The sequence below is a fragment of the Zonotrichia leucophrys genome, chromosome 6 (assembly GCF_028769735.1).
Source record: "Zonotrichia leucophrys gambelii isolate GWCS_2022_RI chromosome 6, RI_Zleu_2.0, whole genome shotgun sequence".
NCBI classification, from domain to species: domain Eukaryota; kingdom Metazoa; phylum Chordata; class Aves; order Passeriformes; family Passerellidae; genus Zonotrichia; species Zonotrichia leucophrys.
Window position 1 is genome coordinate 6984301 of NC_088176.1, and position 21967 is coordinate 7006267.

The 21967-nt window shown below is 36.5% G+C and overlaps 1 protein-coding gene and 1 long non-coding RNA gene across 3 annotated transcripts in view; one reads left to right on the forward strand and one right to left on the reverse strand.

Moving 5' to 3' along the window:
* On the forward strand, positions 1 to 11998 carry LOC135449923 (uncharacterized). 2 transcript variants are annotated; one of them, XR_010440898.1, is made up of 4 exons: positions 1 to 74; positions 6885 to 7034; positions 8010 to 8108; positions 11712 to 11998. It is a non-coding gene; the product is annotated as an uncharacterized LOC135449923 (long non-coding RNA). The 2 variants fall into 2 exon arrangements; XR_010440899.1 differs by lacking the exon at positions 8010 to 8108.
* The window catches only part of CCDC172 (coiled-coil domain containing 172), a 17703-nt gene continuing 6770 nt past the window's right edge, over positions 11035 to 21967 (reverse strand). The window contains exons 5-8 of the mRNA XM_064717377.1: positions 21610 to 21711; positions 20815 to 20917; positions 11904 to 11991; positions 11035 to 11067 (exon numbers count right to left, since the gene is read on the reverse strand). Of these exons, the coding sequence (XP_064573447.1) occupies positions 11035 to 11067; positions 11904 to 11991; positions 20815 to 20917; positions 21610 to 21711 (326 nt within the window). The remainder of the gene's footprint in view (positions 11068 to 11903; positions 11992 to 20814; positions 20918 to 21609; positions 21712 to 21967) is intronic.

Sequence of the window (21967 nt, forward strand, 5' to 3'; positions counted from 1 at the left end):
TTTAGCTGTGAAGTCTCTGAGCCTCCAAGAGAAGTGCTGCAAGGGGGTGCTGGAACTGAGCCACCATCACAGAGGTAAATTTGAGCCATTTGGTGACCATGGATTTTTGAAAATCATTGGATTTTCAAAATTTAGTGCATTCTTCTGAACTTGGTGATGGTCTCTAGCTGACAAGTTGGAAAAACTTGCTAACATGAGCACCTGAAAGATGGTACTGATGATAGGGTACAGGTACATAGGGCAAAGAAACAGGAAAAAAAATCCCTAGAATAAGTGATCAAAATGAGAAAGCTCAGATTGAAAAAAAGTCTTTCTGAAGGAGTGAAAAAGTGATTAAGGGTTTGAAAAAAAGAATAGAACCTGTTGTTTTGGTCTCTTTTTTGTGTACTTGTAAGGAATAAGATATATACATGTGTTTGGTTATAGAGGTACAGGCATGAATATGAGACAAGGTGAAGTTGTGCGGGTTTTTTGAAAGTTCATTCTGAAAAATATCTCTATTTCTTGATATTTTCTACCCCATTTAGCTTAGTAACATCTCCCAGGTAAAGTATGTCTGGTGGTAGAAGGCAGCAGATTTTTTTCAATGAGCATCCCAACCATCACTGTTAATCCTCGGCCACTTTCTCATGAGGAGCAAGTTCACACTACCACCTAGTGCAATTCCTGTTCCAGTGCAGCAGCATTATTCTGTCTGCTGCCTTTCTTGTTTATAAACTCTTGTGAATAATTAATCTATCTGAGGGATTTATTGACTCTAACATTAACTTTATTTTAATGAAAGAAACAGACACAGAACACATTGAATTTTCTTCTTGTAAGTCCTCAGTAAACAGTACCCTGACTTCCATGCTATATCTGCCTATTTTCTCTCATGTATATGGCAATTTTAAGACAGCAATCATTCTGTAGCACAACAGTACACGCCTACACCCCTGCTGAATTATGCAGCTGTGGGTTTCTATGAATGAACAGGGGTTGCTTTGTACAAACACCCTGTTAATATTTGAAGTGTGATTTGGAAAAGGAGGGTAGATTGTCTTGATCTCATGTGTTGTGGTATGTAAACCCCCAGTAAATCTCTAAGTTCACAAGAATTAGCATTCTGGTTTTAACAAAGAACAATATGGATTACCCAGCTAATGTTGCTAATTCCTAGTGTGTAGATATTACTTTGGTGCTATTCTACTTCTTTCATGAAATAATATATAATTTTAAAAGCTATGTCCAATAGAAATTCTCAAATTATATAGGAATTATTTAAATTAAATTCTTAAGGGCAAAAAATAATGTTGCTCCTTGCTATGGCTATGTAATAATACATAAAATAATAATAATGTAAAAAGAGCAGAGAAGATCATTGTCCATTTACAAGGGACTTTGGTGTTTGAGTTTTCTTTATATTGGAATCCTCTTTTGTCTCAATGAATTATTTTATATCACAATTGGATATGATCACTTTATAAAAAGAAGCTATACAAATTAATATTTTATTTTTATGTTTAATTCCCCAGCATTACTTAATGCTTTATCAATAGGAAAAATATAGAGAATATAAGAGAAATAAAATATAGAGAATTAGTGTTCAGCAGAACTTTCTGAAAAACGCTTTCTTTAATACTGGCTGTATTTGTCCTTGCTCAGAAATATAGAATATATATTTATTTCATATAAGGAAATAAAACAAATCTGTTCACAGTAAGTTCTGGACTAACTAAACTCTAAGGAAGCTACATACACTTTAATTCAATAAGCAAGTATTTTTTTCAGACCTCCTTTTTTTGTATCTCTTTCATTTGAAAGTCAGATCTATGGAGGCCAGAAGCATCAATCTCCCCAGAAGCACATAAATAGCTGAGGAAATTCACTAATCTGGAATTCCAGTGTGATTTGGACAAAGGGATCTTACCTCCATGCAAAGCTAAATGTTCAAAGCTTAGGCCACAGGCTTAAAGGGACAAATTGCAACTTGATGGATAATTCCTTGGGTTTTAGCATGACTGGAAGGGGCTCAAATATGAGCAGAATGTAATCAGTTTATTTAATAATTTTAAGCTGTAGTATTGCAAGTATATCACTAGAAGCTGTATCGACCATTTCTGGCAGAGTGAATGTTTCTAAGGGAAACATCAGCTGTGGTTTGCCCACCACACCAGCAGTGGCTCTTTCTGTAATGTGCTATCTCTGATTCTGCTTTCTCTATCATGCTTCCATGGCAAGCAGGTGTGCCAGGGGTTAACCATGGGAGCTTTAAAGGAGTGAAAGTTTGGGATTGATGGCCATAGAGCTCAGGTGAATTTTCTTTGAGATGTTGGGCCATGCTCCCAAGCACAGTTTTCAAGTGGACTCCTCAGAGACATTTGTGTTACAGCTGTTTAGAAGAATGCAAAAAGGGCAAAGAGCAAAGAATGCATACATTCCACTGAATTCATTAATATGTAAGGAGGAAGTTTAGCATCTGCTTGGGATGATTTCTCTTAAATGATCAAATCTGGATTATTCACGCCTGAAAGTCCTTAAAGAAAACGCATTTGGCTGAGGCACTTCATGTACACCAACAGCCTTTGAGATGAGTTTTGGAGTGCTGAGGAAATTGCAGAGGCCTGAATAACTTATAAGCATTTAAAAAGGACTTGTATATAACCTGATATGATCCAGCTAAAATAGTGGATTTTGGTGACCAAGATTTAAACTATAGGAATACAATTTATAGGCTTGATTTTGGTCTTTGAGAGATTACAGATGTAATCATACGTACTGATACCATGTGCTTTAACTGCTAGAGGACATTGAGCAAGCACAATGTGCTGCTGTTCATTTAAAATAGCTGCCACTGTAGCACCTACAGTCTGAAACTGATGGGTTAGAAAAATAATGCCAGTGAGAAATAATCCTTCAGTGAGGCTGTTTAAAACTGTGTCTTCCAAAGATGAATGCTCAAAGGAAAGTGATGCTAGTTTTATGCATAACCTGATTTAGATATAAAATCGCCACAGATAAAATATGCAGATGACACAGAGATTGACAGCATGACAAATATTGATGCTGAAGTTGCACAGAGTAACATGGATAGTTTGGTAAAGAGAATGAACCCGTGCAATTAACTCTGTTTTAATGTATTCCTGTACTGTATTGTATGTCTGAACAATAATCAAATTTATAACTGTGGAAGGGAGGATGGTATCCTTGAAAACAGCAACTTTGAAAAGTGCTTATAAATCATCTTGAACAACTGAGTCAACACACACTTCTAATGTGATGTGTGAGGCAAACAGGATTAACGTGAATTTGTAAATCTATTCAGGAAGGCAGTGTGTAGGAGTAGGGAGGTAATTTTTGTTTATATAATCCCTGATGAAGGCAGTACTAGAATATTGCTCACAAGTCAGGTGTCAAGTGTTTCTGACAGTGGAAGGAATGGAGAAGGTATAAAAAGAAAGCCACAAAGATTATCTGAATGCTGGGGGGAAAAAGCCTTACTGTGAAGGACAGAATGAATGCAGTTTGTTAAGCACATCAAAAAGGACTCTGAAAAGGTAAGTCTTGATTGTAGCACAGAAGTAGTAACACATGGAAAATATATTAAAAGGCTCTTTTACCTCAAAGAAGAAAATATAAGGAAAAGCAAGGGTGAGAAGCTCCAGCAAACACATTCAAACTCTCAGTTAGATGAAGATCAAGATGCCAATTAGTCAGCAGAACAGGTCTGATACTTCCCCACTCTTGGAATCTTCAAGCTGAAGCTGTTTCTTTCCAAAGGATGGAGGGCTGCCTCACTAGGCTGATGATTGGTCTTGGACTCAATGTGTGATGCCTCCTCCCTACACACAATATAGCTCAGAATACTCCCACCCTGCATGGTATTTATTTTGGCACAGAAACAGAATGGCCTTAGGAGTAATAAACACAAATATTTAACGGTAATGTGTCCAACATCATTATGTACAAAACTGAAGAAAAAGGAAGCATTGAGCAGTAGCAAAAGTTGTTTTCTGATTATGATTATGAAATAAAAATTGTCATACAAGAGGGAACTTTTTTTATTAACATGATAAACCCACTAGATGGCACTGAAGCATCCCTTTACAATTCTCACTTTGACCAATAGCCTCATTAGCTAACTATTTTAATCACTGCTAAAAGGAATTTATGAACCACAGTAAGAAGAATCTAAGAGACATAAAATTCTGATATTACATGAAAGGAGTTTTCTTTTTTTCTCTTTACATAATATACTGTTCACTGTTTATTTTGTGATTATCTGCATTATCTTTATGCACTTAAATGTTTGGAGGCTTTGTTTAAGGGAGCTTAATCTATATCAAATTGTATTAAATCCTCCTTAGAACATGGATTTCTGGCTAGGCATAGTTGTCTTCCTGCTAGAGTAAATTTAGTTGAATTAATAAGAGCAATTCTCTATTTGAAAGTGAAATAGAGGCTATGGGTTCTTTTCACTAGGACATGGCATCAAAACTGCCTCAAATTCTATTAATGCACAATAACAGGAATTACTGTTCCAGTAACACACAAGAAATATGCTGTGTACTCATAAAAACTCTTTTCTGGGATTTCATCTATATAATAAATTATTTACAGGTAAAATTGATCACTTTGAAGCTGTTTCTTCCAAACAAATAGATGTTACCTTTAAGTACTCAAGGCATTAAGTGGGAAGAAAGAAATCAGATCTTATTTCACATTTTCCCAGAAATTTTTAAGATCCCCAGCTATTCAGGATGACTGGCTTGTGGGAATGATCACAGGAATGGTAAAACTGATTAAAAAAAATGGAATTAATGTGTAGGTCTGGTTGAAGAAATTTAGAGGGTATATAGCATAGTGTTTTAAAATTCAAAGTGATAGAGTATTATGCTCTCTGATAAATTTTTAGTCAAAATTTAGAAGAAATATGAACCTTCTGCTGATGGCAGTCTCATGCTGAAAACACATTCAAACCCTGCAAATATCAGTAGGGTGACTCGAGGTGACTGTAAATGTCTGGATGTGCCTTGAGTTTGGCCCTTCAGAGAATGGGAGCTGGCATGTCCCCTCCTTGGAACTCAGAGTCTCTAAGTGCTTTTGACAGTTTGGGCTTTAGGAGCTTTACTTGTGAGCCAGGTGAAAACTGTCCTTCTGCAGAAGCAGGTATTAGTAAATATAATTGTTTTTCAGCCCAGAATACAGATGCTTTGCTACACAAAGGGCTACTAACAGCAGCCTGGTGTAGAATATTAAAAAATGCATGTAGAAACTTGATCAACTCAGCCCCAAAAATTCACAAACTGAACAAGCAAATAATTGCAGAAGCCATTTGGAAGGGGGCTGACAAATCCTAAGCAGAAACATAAGAATGATGGGAATTTGGAAGGCGGGGCTGTCACTACGATATGTAAGCAGTACACATCAGCTGCAATCAATAAAAGAAGCAGAGCTACTACTTGCTTAAATACTCCATTGACAAGCAAGAGGGAGGTCATTAGGCATTGGATCTGTTGATCTGTCTGATTGAACCATTGATCTGTTACCCAGTTACTCCACTGTAGTGCCATATTTAACTTGACAGAACTGGAACTGTTTTGCTGGTCCTCTTTAGCCAGTATTTGTTTATTGCATGGTCATCCTTGAAAATGGGTGTGTAGCATAGCTGCTAAGCCTGCTATCTTTTTCATGGAAACCACCTGGAGATTTTTTTATAAGGCCCCCATCTCTTTCTCCAACTCAGTCAGTGGTGAAATCCTTTTTTGGGTTACAAAGCACTATCAAACAGAAAATTACTTGTGCTAAGCCAGCTGACTCACTCTGCACCTGAGCTGAGCTGGGATGAGGTTAAACATGGAGCAGCATGACAATATAGAGAGATACCCAGAGTTTCATCCAAAATCACTCAGATGGATGCTGTGATATCAGAGCAGAAAGCACCTGAACAGGTCCACACAGATCTTGGTGTTTAATTTTTTTAGATTAGTCAACTGCAAAACTGTCCAGCTCAAAGCAGGCAACCAGCCCTGTAGCTGGAGACTGTCAGCTCCCTCTGTGACTGAGGACCTCATAAGCTGGGTCAGCTGAAGAAGAATATGGGGCCTCAGCTGATGCATTTTTCCCCTTGTCATACAAAAAAAAAATCTCATTAACTCATTCTGTCATTCAGTTACAGATACTCTTTTTTGAGTTTTTTTTTCTTGCAGTTCTTCATTTTATGACATTAATTTGGCACTATCAGGAGCTCAATCATATTAATGTCAACCAATTAGAGATAATTTGTGTGGGCACTGTTGCATTAGCTAACTGTAATTTCATTCTGTGGTCAGGTATTGTAGTGGTTTTCTTGTTAGTCTTTGAAATGTTCATAATAATGAATAAAGTAACATGAAAATGTAATAGCTTAAATCATTCTTCAATAAGATAGAAAATAATTGCATTTTAATTCCTTTTATTTGCCTGGGTTTTTTCCCCCCTTGTTGTAGGTGGTCCTTGCTTTAAGAGTAGCTTCACCTCTGGAGAAATAACATTAGGTCATGGGGGCAGCTGTTACACAGTTAAGCCATATGGTTTGTGTTCTGTGTCCTGGCTCTGGGAGTGCAGGTTCTTGGGTCTTCTGCTCCTCAGTGTGGTCTCTGACCACGACTTTGTCATTGTGTAACTCAGTTTCTTTGGCTCCTAAATTGTCCTTGCTATATTTCCAAAGTTTAAGGCTGTGATCTTGTAAATTTAGGGTTCAACAGATGCCTCTTTAGGGCCCTGTACTTGGTCCTTACTCATCCTGGCTGGCAAGTTCTTTTGGAAAGTCCCATGATTTTTCCCAAGCTGTCTCATGTCCATGGCCTGGCCTGATGATTATCCTGCTCTGTTTTTTCAAATGGATCCTGGCTTTTCCTTTGCAGTAACCTGTTTGCATTAGGCAGGGAAGGCCTTGCACAAAGCATGGCTGGGAGCTGTGATGTGGTGACAAAACCAGGCTGCCCAGCGGTGTCTCAGGTACACAGGAGCACAGCAGAGCTGAAACTGCACTTAACACCCTTTTTGTGGAGGAGGTAGGACTTGCTGCTTTTGTCAGAGCTCTTAATAAGTAAATAAAGTATTTCTCTGTCTCTCCTCACAAATGAGACTGTTTATCTGTTGATCCTAACAAACAACTGTTCCCAGGTCCAACACAGAAGCATTGCTAGTTTTCCCAAAGCCTTTTTTTCCACCTCTGGAATAATAATAATAATAAATAAAAATACATTTTGCTTGTACTATCTTCCTCTTTCTCATTAACTTTTCCAAGTATTTCTTTATCTGCAATTAATCTTCTTTTTGGTCATAAAAAGGAACAACTACATCCATATAATATGCAACCTGCACTTAAAAAGATATTTTTATTATGTCATCTCTGAAAGAATTCACTTATTCATAATAAGTCTGTGTGTTTTCATGGCAACCCAGCAATTCTTTTCTTTCTTTTTTTCTTTGTATTTATTAAGCATAACAAAAGATTTAGTTCTTTTGCATTCATTATTTAAAAGATTACTCATACTCAGTTTGACAATTAAAAAAAATCCACAGAACACAAATTTTTACCTATTTTTTATTTTGAGTCTTAAAAACAGAAGTACTGAGTTTGTCCAAAATTACATTACTTCTAAGACAGTGGTGACAAATGTATTTTTATACTTGGAAAAATTAGTATGCCTAACATTCACCTTGCAACGACTGGCTAAGTCTGGCATACTTTTTTCCAGAGCTGTTGAGGGATTTGTTTAGCCCAATAGGATTTGTATTGATTTCTGTTTCACTTTTCTTTTTTTTTGGTGATCTTTATTCTTGGGGTTTTTTTCTTATATTGATTCTGAAAGCTTTAGCCATTTGGGTTATTACAAATGTTGCTATATTTATGCTGTAATCCTACTACAATAATCACAAAGTCAGACTTTCACAGACTTGCATGCACGCACAAAAAATGGAACTTTCAGCTGGTTTGCTGGAATCTGAAGTCTCTCAAAAGAACTTACCATATTTTTTTCCAGATGATTTTTTAGGTGATACAGGGACATTAATCTACAGTATAAATTGGTAGTTATTGGATACTATTGCTCATTCCACAAAATTGCAAATATACATTTGAGGTAAGCCAGTAAGTTCTGTTTTATGTCCTATCTGAATATTTAATCTATATGGACCAAAGAGCTGTGTATGAGACCATTTCAAAAGAAATTCAAGGCTTTTCATAAATAAAAGCAACTATAAGTAGACAAGCACAAAGTTTAAAAAGAAGGTTTTCCTGGTTGACTGCCAAATACACTTAACATAAGCAAGTTTTTTTAAACGAAGAAAAAATGATCAAGATAAACTCAGCCATTCCAGCAAATCCCAGATTTATGTTTCATCAATTAAACTCAGAACTAGCACTGCTTTAGCTGTCTGCAGATGTTTTGATATTATTTTGGATTTGATGAAAACCCACAAGCAGCAGTTCCCTAACTTTAGAAGTCAGAAGTCTGCAGGACTAAGTTGTTTAAAATCAAGCAATCTTAAGAGCTTCTCTCTTAGGGAAGAGACCAAAAAAAGTCTTAGAGGGATGTCAGCTTCAACAGTACTGGTTATTAAGAATGATAATTCCAACCACTTGGAATTATGCTAGCTAACCCAGTGGATCAGAAGGCTCTTTGATACCAGTGCTGCAGATCAAACCTTGCCAAACTTCAAACTGCAGCTGCATCCCAAGAGGAAAAACTTTCTCCATCTAAGGCAGAATTTGGTCAGCTTCCAAAAGTGATTTATTCCTCCCTTCTTAATAAAACATCTTTTGCAGTTTTATGTGTGACAGACACTCACTGTAGCTTGGAGGGATCAGGGTGTAGAAAAACCAGCAAAGAGCAATTATTCATCCCGTACCCAGGTGGGGAGCATTGAGAAATACTTGCTGTGGTGGTTTGACCAGGAAGAAGTGGGAATTCTGGGAAGCTGTGGTCAAACCAATGAAGGTTTTGAGTTTGAGACTGGCACCTGGTGTAGCCAGTGGGGTTTGGACACACCTCCGAGAATACACAGGGGTTAAAAGCAGGGCTCTGGCCCTGGGAGGCTCTCTTGGGACGTCGCGGCGAAGAGGTCAGATCACCCTCCCCTGTCCAGTCGCTGCTGCTGGGCGGGGGAGGGGCAGCCACGTGGTAGGCCCTGGGCCTGGACAGAGATGGGAGGTGAGGAGGCCTTCGAGGATGGAAGGGTGGAAAGATCCCAGAGAGTCAGCCCTCGGGCAGCCATTCCCCCCCCCCCCCCCCCCAGGAGGGAGAGAGAGAGAGAGAGCCGGCGACACCGAATGTGATAGCAGCCGGCCCAGGAGGAGAAGGGGGGGGGAAGAGTGCCCGGCCGGAGCGGCAGCGTGTGTGGGAGTGCCGCAGCTCCGGGACAGAGACTGAAAGTTTTAACCCCTTTCTTTCATGATTGGGGCCTTGCAAAAATGCTAATCCTCCTCGAAGCTGAATAAGAAGGGAGATAAGAGATGAGATGAGACAAGGACCTGGCCCAAAGAACGTGGAGATGATTGAATGGGGAGAGATGATTTGGAGTGGCCTTTTGGCTGGACTTTTCTTGTGGCCATGGACTCAGTTGTTCCTGTGACACAGAGACTGCACTTAGGGGGAAGCAGTGGCTCAGAACCAGGAGGGTTCATCGTGAGGACCCCCCCGGCCCCAGGGGGTTGGAAAAATATGGGGGGGACAGATGTCCCAAAGCAGAGACTGTGCCTTTTTGGAGTGAGACAAGGCATCCTTGAAAGACAACCCTAAAAGCAGCTCTGATCCATGCGCGGTGGTGAGAGCACTGGGCTTGGAAGGAAGATGTCACAAGCGGCAAAAGGACTTTTTTCCGGGCGGTGCCGAAGTGACAGGGAAGCACACGAGGTTTCAGTGTGTTTCCAGGAGAAGCCTATGGAACAAGGACTCCTTTCCTCTTCATGAACTGCAGTTTGAGTATACTAAAGTGTGGTGCCAAGGCTGGGCAGTTGGTGATTTGGGAGAATGTATCGGACTGAGAAGTCAGGTAGTGGGGAGGAGGAAAGTGGTTTTTTTGTAAGGTCTTCAATTTTTTTTCTTTTCCTTATAGTTTTTCCCTATTTTCCTGTAGTTTAGGTAATAAAGTGTTCTTTATGTTTAAGCTAAAGCCTGTTTTGCTTATTCCTGGTCACATCTCACAGCAGACACCAGGGTGAGGGCATTTTCATGGGGGGCACTGGCTCTGTGCCAGGCTCAAACCATGACACTTGCACACGCAGTGGGATGTGATGAGACCATGGCCACAGAGAGGACTGAGGCTGAGCAGAGTGAATGCTCTTACATGGTTTTACTGTAAGCACCAAATTCTGCACCAATCCTCTAGGAATGTGGCCTTTTCATTTGGAATCAGGATTTATCTGCTCTCAGGTGCTGAAATTAAGCACCCAGTATTTTGTGGGTTGTGGGAGAGGGAGAAAATATTTTTTTTGTGTTATCAGAAGGCAAGTGCTAAGTAATGGACAGTCTTACCACCATTGCAGGCACCTAGAGCTCAGCAGATCTGCAAACCTTTCTGGACTGCCAAGCTGTGTTGCTGGAGCTGAGCTATTTCAGGGAGTTCATTACAGAATTACGTTGTTGAGGAATAAATGAAATAGTCACAGCTCCTGCTAAGAGTTATTGATGGTAATAGCAGTCTTCCTCTCAAATAAGACCATGTCACTGCCTTTAAAAATAGGAGACCATTCATGTGAGAAATAGTACGTAAAGAATAGAGCTAGTAATGTAGGAACTGAGCTTTAGGTGTAGTTTACCAGGTACTGTGATCCATGGGCCACAAAGAGGAACCTATGGAGGGACAGCTATTGAATGTGGACATAAAACACAAACCTTCCCTCACTTTTAAGTGAATCAAATTTTATTATACTGAAAATTAAAGGCAGATACAAAGTGTGAATTAATCAAAGAGAAAATAGAAGCAAATCTGATAGAACCTGAGTAAAACAATTAAAAATTCTCAGACTTGCTTCTGTGACACTCCATATTATATGCCACATAGCATTCATTTCTCTGAAGACTTCTTTTGTGATAAATTCTGGAAAAGAAAAAGAATGGAATTGTAGAAAGTGAAATATTTTGAGTATAGTATTTTTTCACAGAGAAATTTTAAACATTGAGATGTTTTATTTTCCTTTCTGAAAAAATAATGAAAAAAAAAACAAAGTACAAGTAAGTTACGTTACTTCAACAGAAACTTGAAACTGATTATAAGAGTGAGTAATGCAAATTTCTTAGGACTGTCGTTCTGCTTGATGGTAGTGGCAGCTGTGTCTTTGTACAGCTCAATCAGGGGCTCTAAAATGAACCTTTAAAATTTCTTTGTTTCTCAAAAGGACTTCAAAATATTTTTTCTCTTGGTATTGTGACACAGACTGACAATCAAGAAATTTGAAGTAAGGATTGGCATTCAGAGAAAAACATGTTTTAGTAAGTTTTTGTAAGGAATTTGTGAGTGGACAAAATAAAATACTAGTTGAAAGGATGTTATTATCATCTTATTTCTCCATACTCCCATCTTCCATTTAACTGGCAGCTGGAGGTAAAGGTTAATTTAGCTCCTAAATGCATAATCTTTTGCAGCTTTCAATAAAGTAACAATTTATATAAGTCCCCCATAGTACATCTTTCTTGTGCTAAAAGCATATCTTTAAATTCTTCTTTGTGCTTCCTTTTCTATAGAAGTTATATTCCTGGACATTTGGAAATAAGCTGAAACAAATGGATACTGGAGCATGTCTGCATCAAGAGGATATCAAAGCATGTGCATAGCATTAAAAAACTGCTTATCTAAAACCACTGCCAATCATCCTAAAGGACACCTTTAAAACTAAAATTCTCAAACACTTAAAATATATAATGAAAACGGCATACCATTTGCAGAATTTCAATTTCTGCTTGAAGAGTCTCACAGACACTTTCCCAACTATCATCTTTGCATTTTTCCAACTCTTTCTTAAGCCTGTGTCCAAAAGCAAATAAATTTTCAGGTCAGAGAACTGTTGCTCGGTAACTTATTTTTCAGCTTTGGTCCCAATTCTCAATTTGACTTGTGTGAGAAAAGCCTCATTGATCTATTTCCCTGGTCAGGATTTAAGTTTGCTAGTTAGACAGATTTCTGGACTGTGTTGTTTCCATAAACTGTGAAAGATATATGGCCTCGCTAGTCATCACATTCCTTATTTAAACACATGAATTGCAATGGTGATGCTTAGAAAGTACCACATGTTACTGTTCTTATCTCACCTGGGTATCTTCTTGTAGCCTCTGCTGTGGACAGAATTTTGGATTAGATGGGTGCTGTGCTGCCCCTGTGCTAGAATTGCTCCACACCCCTCAAGAAACTCCACAGCTTTTGTTCCTCTTCTCTCCCCCCTGCTCCCACTATTCCTCAGCACTTACTGTTTCCCAGTACTCTCAGCCAGGAGTTCTCCAACTTTTCTACAGTAAGGATTACTTTTAATATAGATATTTCTCCATTAAAAGATAGTTTAGTCTTGCTAAAAGGAGATACCTCAGCTCTGCACATCAATGACTGTAGTGGTTTAAATTAATACTTGGTAGGCCCAGAGAAATCTCTGGCAGAGCTTTCAGTAGTCTGATAAATACAAGGTGATGAGATTATACTGGGTCTTTTCATGGCTGTCAGAAGAAAAGCATAATGACAAAGATAAAGTTGTTTACCTTTAATACAGTTTCAGGAAACAATCTGAATGTTCTGGAACATACAAACAGAGTGAAAATATTCTGCTTGTCATGAAATAGCCAAACCAATGCATTAGAGCAGGACCATGTTTCTTCTGAAGTTGAAACAGAAGGTAGCAACTATTTTTGCTTTTATATACTATAATAGACAATAAATTATTTGACCTTGCTATAGAGATGTACCTCTTTAGCTGTCCTAGTGCAAAGAGAGTTGGTTTTCTACACAAAAATGGCTTTATTAAAAGGTGTATATTTAAATAGAGGAATAGCTTAGTCACTGTGCAGCTTTAGAATAACAGACTAAGACTGGACTGGAAGTTAATTTTGCTTTTCCTGTGGAAGATGCAAATATCTTACCATCAATATGGAAAAAGCATGAGCTCTATGTCCTTGCATTATAAAGGAGTAAATGTCTCTTCTTTCAGAAATATTTCTTATAACACTTAAAAGAATCAAACAGGGAATTTTAAACTTGCTTCAAGAAATGAAATTTTCAGTGTATTGAAAACATTGTTAGTTTTCAGTTCATTTCATTGAGAGAAGTTCACTTCAAGGTCTAGGATCAGCTTGTGATCTCGATTAAATCTGCTTAACTTCATTGCCTTGTCTCTGCATTTTTTTCTCTCTGTGTTCTCTGCTGGTGTGATATTAGAACCCTAATTTGCTTGGGACAAACAAAAGCCCTACTTAGTTTAATTTACTTCAGGAAAAGACAGAGTGTCCTGGTCTCAGAGAAAATGCTGTCCCATTGTGTGTCACACTGTAAAACTGATGCACAGCCTGTTTGTCACTTGTTAGCTAGGAATGATTCCAGTCCATGCTAGATCCACATTAGGGATAGAACAAGCAGAAGATCAGCAATAGGAGTTGCTTATTTGTGTCTTGGGATTGTGAATTAATTTCTGTTGATGATGTGCTTTGAACCTAACATTTTGTGTATGGATTTAAAATTTTATTTCAAATATTTCATAAGACTTTTAACACTAGTGACAGCACAATTCCTTACATAGCATCAGGTAGTGGTGGTACAAGACATTCATTCAAATGTGGTGTTTAATTCTTACATTAATCAATTGATTCTGCTTTCAGGTCTTCCTTCTTTCTTATTTAGAAGCTAGATAATTACAGTATGTGCCAGGAATAATATACTCACAAAATAAGAGCTGTCTGTTAGGTTACAGTCTACAAAATTAATGCATTGGAGACGCCTGAGTTACTGAATAAATGATGAAGTTTTACCAGAAGGAATGTGAGACAATGGAACTATTAAAAAAAAATGTTTAACCTGAAAGCAGATTCATTTTTTTCATTTTACATTTAAGATAAGCAGGATATTCATATTCATCTTTCCATTATCAGATTGAATGTGCAAACCAATTATTCATGAAACTATACTGTCTCGATGGAAGGCAGGTTCTCTGTCACCTTTGAAAATGGAAAAAGATGTAACTTGTGCTAGAACAAGGATTAATTTGACAATTATACCCTTTTTATGACTATGAAAAAAGGCAGATCTCTTGGGAAAAATAATCTGAAAAATCACATTAGCATTTGGCTCCCCATGTCCTTTGGTTTTGTTTTATTTTTAGCATTTTGTTCCCCTTGCTGACAATAAAATATAGCTTTAAAATAAGTCATTGCACTGGACTAACAGTGTCTTGGCAAGTCACAGTATCACAGGCTGTAATGAACAGCTGGAGCTGAAATGCCACATTTGCAATAGCTAAACCTAGCCTTAAATCAAGTAGGTGGGAAAACAACATCAGCATTTTTTGGATGCTAGCTTGTCCTAGACCGAGCTCTGCTATCAATGGCCCATTTTCCATTAGTCTTGAATGCTAGAAGTGACAGAGATGAAGAAGGAGGAGATCACTGAAGATGATCGATTTTGCAGCTCTGAAATGAGCCCAGCTATTAAATGTCATTGGCATTTGTGGTTGATACACATTCTTCTTGAATTTCAGCTCTATATGCACGTGGCAAAGAGGAAAAATAATTTGAAATCAATACATGCTGGTATTATAAATTGAACTATGAAGAAAATAATGTTATTGTCAAACAGGTCTCTGTGCAAATCATCCATAGATTCAAATAACTGGATCAAGACTTTAGTCTCCAAAAGTTGCATTCTAAGAATAATTTTCTGTAAAGAGGTGTTAAAGGAGAAATAATTTCTGTAGAAGGTAGGGCTAATATGTGAGGATTTTTTTTTTTTGTGGGGTTGAAAGACCGTACCCAATTGTTGTTGGAATTGCAGGAGGAACAGACTATCTCTTAGTTATGTTTAGCTGACACAAGTACAAATGTTTTCCATATTCTCCTTTTTGTCTTTGCCTTGTTTATGTCCACCATTTTATTTTTTAATCATAAATTGGAGGGAAAACATTGTGGTGTGTTATAAAACAGAATTGCTTGACACTGATATACAGGGCATAGAATCCATGGTACAAAATGAAATTCCTTAAGAAGCTATATGTAACTTGAGAGTACATATCTTGATTTTCTGGAATTTCATTGTGAACATCAGGAGATACATTTATCAATGTTTTAAGATTTTATTGGGACTGAAGAAAAGTATTGAAGACTTAAGTTTATTGTCTCAAGCTCAGGTAGAGGCAAGACATTGAGGTAATTCTGTCAGTTCAAGACTGGGTTTAAATACTGTGCATGTTTCTACAGTGAGAGCAAGATTTGGCTGGTATTTACAATTTGCTGACACTACTAAACAGAATATGCTATTTATACAGTTGGAGAAGTCAATAAATTTCAGACTATTATCAATTGATTGAGGAAGAGAAAAAACAAGTCCTAAATGGAATACAGCATCCCAAAATATAAAGTCAAGTACTTGAGTTACACAATTAAATATAAAACTCTGTGCTTGATGGAGCAGGAGGATAATAAAATTAAGCAAGTGATCTAATAGTAATAATAAAGTCTAGCAGGAAGATGAAACATGAACACAAAGAAGGTACTAGACAACATAACAATGGAAATTAAATGCAAATGAAAAGAAATTTATGTATTTTAAGTAAAATAAGAAATTTTCAGCTTTTGCTGTCCTGGATAAAATGTTAAGTGTAAAATACATAGTTACCAATGATTAAAGCTTGCATTTTGTGAATGTTGTCAGGCAACTATTGATAAGAGTAGTCAGAGGTCTTGACAAGTGTGGTGGTATTTTCCAAATACATAAACCATCACAAGACATATTTAAGGAATATATAATAATAGGTGAATAAACATGGAAAGGTTAAGGCACACTAAATTAAATTGCACATCTAGGATGAGATTTGCTTTTGTGCAGACAGCAAACCAAGTTGTGTGGATTATTTTTCATTGGAACTGTAAGAATGAGCTACACAGGAAAGAAAAAATACACAAGCATGTATGTGAGATGTGAAATGAAATGTGTTTCTAAGGGTCAATAAGATTCTTATTGAAAAGCAGGGAAAGTAAATAGGGGTCAATGGTTCTTCTAGTTCAATTATCTTGATTTTTCTATTGGACAAAGAAAATTAGATTTTAATTTGAGTATATTAATACGGCTACTTTATTGCTGAAGTTAATGTCTCTGTTATGTACTGCTTTCTTCATGTGTATAAAAGACTCAGAGGTAAAAGGGATTTAGAATTGTCCTTGTTTCATTCTGCTTTATGGGCTCTCCATGCTCTGCTCATCTTCCAGGTTGAATGAATCTTTCTTGACAAGTAGGTGAGAGATGTGTACAAGTGTTCTTACACCCTCCTGGTATTTTTTTGGAAATAACTCTTTCTTTTATCTCGTGCACAGCTATATTTTCTTTTGATGTTTATAGCTGTATTTTGCACACACAGTATGCTCAGACCTCTCTGCTTTCAGCTACCTGTTATAAAAGTCCCTAATTGTGTACAAGTAGATAAACTTACACTCTATACAATCATATTCCTCCTTTTTTTAGTGACTCTTCTGCAAGGTGTAGAGTTTAATTAAGATAGTGTTGTCTTGAAACACTTTCTATTCTAAAGACATTAATTAAAACATTAAGCAAGACCAACTGTGATTGTTGTTACCTTTGAGTCCCAGAATTTTAAATTGCAGACCTATGACTGTTGTTACTATTACTCATTTCTTTACTTAATTTTTTTAATATGTCTTCCCTAGGTTAACTAGTATTTTTCCATTTGGGATCGCATCAAATACTTTATAAATGTCTAGATGGATGGCATTGGAATTTTCTTTGTTTAATCTATCTGTTGTCTTATCAAAGAAAGGCATCATTAGTCAGATTTGATCTGCTTTTTGTAAATCCATTCTACAATTCATAATAGAAAGCTATTTTAACATAATTCAAGCTATAATAGTTCCACTAGGCACTGCTATTAAAAAGAAAAGCTCAAAAAATCAATGAGGAGATTGCCATTGAAAAACTCATTTTGAACCACATATATTACTCCAGAGACTGATATTTTCTGATTATAAAATTTAACATCAAATTAAGTTGCAAAAAAAAATTTAACCCACCAGAAGAATGCATGGGGCTGAGGCAGTCTGTTTTTTGCATGAACAATTTGTTGAGCTCTAAAGAATATATTCCCTGTGTGATTTGTATGAAAGAAATTAGTTTTTCCTTCCTAATAGAGTTTCTTTTTCTGGATTATGAAGAATAAGAAGGAATACTGTCATTTAGGATTTAGACATGTATAAAAAGCTGTGAACTATTTACAAAGTAAGCAGATTTCATGCATTTCCTTTCTTCTACTTCTTTTCTGAAGTACAAGAGAAATTCAGGTTTCAAAGAAGCATTTTATCCTTATTCTACCTTTTTAATAGGTTGAAAGATATCTATTTTAGGTAGAAATGCTCTGATTTTAGTCTAAATGAACTTCAACTAGAATTATTTCTGGGCTGTTTTACTTAAGGCAACACAAAAATTTAAAATTAAAATGCGAAAGAGGATAAATAATTAATACAGTAATTACAATGAATACAACAATGAAATGCCATAGTTAGGAATTTACTGGTATCAGTTAGTCTCTGTTTGACTCCTGCATTGTTCCACTTAAGTGATGTTACTTGCTACCTGCCAGGGAAATGGGACTCCAGAGAGCTGATGCCAAAGTTCTTTCCTGCTGTTTTGTGTTTGAGGATGGCATTGGCAGAACAGATGATTAAAACAAGGCTTTTGATCTTAATTGCAGCTCTCTTTAGGGAAAAAAAACCGAAAACCCAAAAAAAACCCCCAAAAAAACAGCAAAAAAAGGAAAAATAAAAAGCCTTATTTTCTTAAAAATTTCTCTGAATTATGCACTTGTATCATGAGACTTGCATTTTCCAAGGTGCCTGCTAATTATATCTGTGCTTAACATTCCAATTCTGGTTGGATTTTTTTCTGCATCTAGTGTGGATCAGGACAAGCCTCTACAGCAGCTCCAACAGCTGCTGGAATTACTGGTGTGTGCTTCTCATGACCCTTTGCAATACTTTGATGGATTTCAGAGAAATTTTATGAAACTGCAGACGTGGTATGGGGCATTTTTCTCAGATCAAAGATGAATTGCTGTAATTTGAATTAGCTGGCTACGCTGTTCAGCTGAAATGCAATTTACTTTTAGATATATACTTAATTGCAATGAAGATTCTTGCCTTGCCAGCTACTTTTGATATTGATTTCTAAGCTGGGACTTGGGATGTGATACAGTAACAGACTTGCAGGGTGATCTGGGAGCTACATATATCAGGTTATTGATGCTGACTGTCTCTCATGTTTGTTCTAAGGAAGCATCAAAAAAAAAGGTATTTTTACCACTTAGTGTGGTGTGGTTTCCAGCTCTGTAAAAAATAAAATCAGATTTTGTGCTATTTCATAGGAAAAAAAAAAAGTATTTCTGATCCACATTACATGTGTCAAAATATTATCCTTATGTGTAATAAAAATGATTTTCAGTGAAAAACTAGAATTCTGTTCTAGTATGGGGATAAAAAACCTGATCTTGTTAGGCTAAAAAGAGTTGTTTCTCAGACACAGAAGGTTCAATCACATTGATTTTAATATGACCAAAATTGACTCCTGCTAAGATACACAAGTATATGAGTGTGTCTCAAGAAGGAGAACCTCCAAGGATGAAAACTATGCAACCTCCCTAAGCAAACTGTGCCTCCTCATGATAAAAATGCTTTTCCCTCAAACTTACTCTAAATCTTCTTGTTTCAACTTCTGCTTTTTGCCTTTAGTTGTCTTAGTGTGCAGCACTGTGCAGATTCTGCCTCCATCCTCTGGATGATACAGAGGTACCAGAGAGTGATCAGGTACCCTCCAGGGGACTATTTATATGCTGCACAATTTACAGTGTCTAATACTTTAAATCCCCTTTCATTCTCTTAATTCAGTAGTCCAAACCAAGAAGTGATGAGTAGGCTTTGTTAAATAAAAAAAAAATACCTAAACAACTGCTAGAGTTGTATGAGTTTGATAAAGTTTGGGGTGGCTCTAAAGCAGTGACAGAGAGGCAGACAAATGAGGATTGTCTGCTTGGCTCCACTGAAAAGCAGAATCTATTAGTGCTGACATGGAAATACAGCAGCACAGCTCTATTGCTTCTGGCATCTGAGTTAACTTTTTCAGGGCTATCTCTCTCTATGAAGCATTGAGCTTTTCTGATCAAAAGCAAGTGCAAGATAAAAATATGATTTAGGCAAATCTGTCTTAAACTTTCTCCAGTATCTGAAATGAAAAAAATGTTCCAATTTTAAGAAAATGTGTTCAGTATATTACTAGACTTCAAGAAGGGCTTGCATTTTGTGATAGTGGTAATAGCATAGGAGCACTTTATTTTTTGCACTACATGCAATTATCAAATAATGTTAGCTTATCTCTACCATAAAAGGAGGCATTTCATGAAATAAGAAAATCTCATCATCCTTCTTGCCTTGGTTGTAAATGACACTTGCTGATTTTGCAGTTAATAGAATTTAATTTGTTTTATCCAGTTTTTCACCCAGAGAAAGCCAAAGTGTTGTTCTGAAGAGCTGTGAGTTAATTCCACTGCCTAGAAAGACACACATGAATTTGACTGATCCTTAGGATCTCAGTGGCAGAGCTGGGGATTAAAAGCATGATAATGCTGGCTACTTCTGTACCTTGCACACAGGAAACCTGCTCTAGAAAATTAATTACACAAATTTGGATATTCAGTGGCATCATGGCAGTAAACTATTCCAAGGGAAGTATGTTAGTTGGAAGGAAGCTGACAGCCTCGTGTATCACAACCCCAATATATCATGATTGAATGAATAATGTAAAGGAGTGAAATATAATGTGCTGTCCTGGAGAATTGTTACTGTTATTATTATTTACACTGTGTCTTCTCTGTATATGTTGAATGCAAATTTTTTGCTACTGTATGCAGGATTGTGAGCTAATTAATTTTTATGCTGAGGGGATTTTGGCCATGTCTCAACACCATGCAAGAGGTTGAAGAGAGTTAGTAATAGGGCTGATATATCATTTTCTTTCAAAAACCAATATTCAGCAAAAAATGGGTCATTACCAAATCGTCTTTCAGAAAATTGCTCAGGGTTCTCTGCAAAGTTATAACTTTCCATTGAAAGTTTTCAGATTAAAAAAAATGCCCGCTATATTTATTTATTTTTGTCAAAAGCTTAGGGATATATAGGAAAAACCCTGTGATGGTAATATAAGTTGTGATTGCCTTAATTTTTGTTAGAGAATCTTTTGGTCTAGCTTTAGAAGGAGGAGTTCCTTTGCATTGCCTATTAATTATTTTTTTGGCTTTGTGCACCACCACCATTCCTGCAGCACCTCAGGAACTGATCCTCCACCCAAGCAGCTGCAGTTTGTTCTTGCTCTGGGCTTGACTGACACCCCTGCTGACACTTGCAGTTTTGGGTTCATTGGGGTGTGGATGTGAGGGTGAAATGCTGCAATCAACAACAGGACTTGGGGCTGACTAATAAAAAATGAAGGGTTCTGCTGATTTCAGAAGGAATGTTGTACATGGAAGGTAAAATAGTTATCAGGACTAAACTGCAGTTACACTCCTAAAATTAAATTAAGAACTGATTAATGTGAGGCTTTTACCTTAAACACTCAGGATCAGTCTGAGGTTTTTCAGTGACTTGGACTTTCTCTGCTTCTAAATCTTTTGTCATTCTTTCCGCTTCCCTGATTACTTTCTCAAGGTCTAAACATGAAATCAGAATTACCCTATAAATATATATTAATCATCCATATTCAAAGACCTTCTACATATTCTAAATTTATATTTTCTAATATTTCTTCATGAAACTTTTTGAAGGGTAAAGGCATCTAAATAAAGAAAATTAATTATTTTTTTATTATTGTAATCACATATTGCAATCTAGAAAATTTCACTCTTTTCCCAAACAATTTAGGACCATATTTACTGCTTTTCTTAGCTCTTACTGTGACACCTTACTTAGATATTGGTAAAAAAAATAGATAAAGCACTCATTTACATTATTTTAATTCAGATTTCAAAATACTCCCTATTGCTGTGATCACCCTTGACACAGAAGATTTTAAGTAATGTTTATGTTGACTTTAAGTTCTTTGAAACATTAAATTCTACATTTAAGTATATGACTTACCAGCAAAAGCAAAACTTTCTTTCATATTTACAGCTCATGATTCAGCAGATCTCTGGACCTCAGTATCAATGACATTTAAATTAAATTGTGTTGAAAGCCATAATATTTGTTTTAATCATGTTTTAAAATGATGTATTACGTATTGTAAAAAGAAAATTAAATATTGTTACTACAATTCCTTTTGCTTGAGAAAATTGACAGAAAACATTTTTCAAAAGCATTTGTCAAGCCAGAAATAATTATAAGAAATAGTTATCAGGCACACCTTTGAGCTCACTTTGGAGAGTAAATAAATCCTGCTTTAATTCATTCTTCTGCAGCTGGAGCGCATTTAACTGAACATTTTCATGTTCCATTGACTCCATTTCTAAGAAAAAATACGTTTTAAATTAAAATGCATTGCAGTTTTAGCATTCATGATTCAATCTTAAATATTCTTAACTACTTCTACCAATCTTCAGCTAGTCAAAAGAACCTTAAATATAAAACCAAAATAAACTAAAATAATTCATATATAACACAGTTCACAGGAAATTATGTCATATAATGCATTCAGAGCTATGAAAGAAAATGATTTTTTTAATGTTATTGAGCTGTTCAACATATTTTGTTGTCTGGGCATA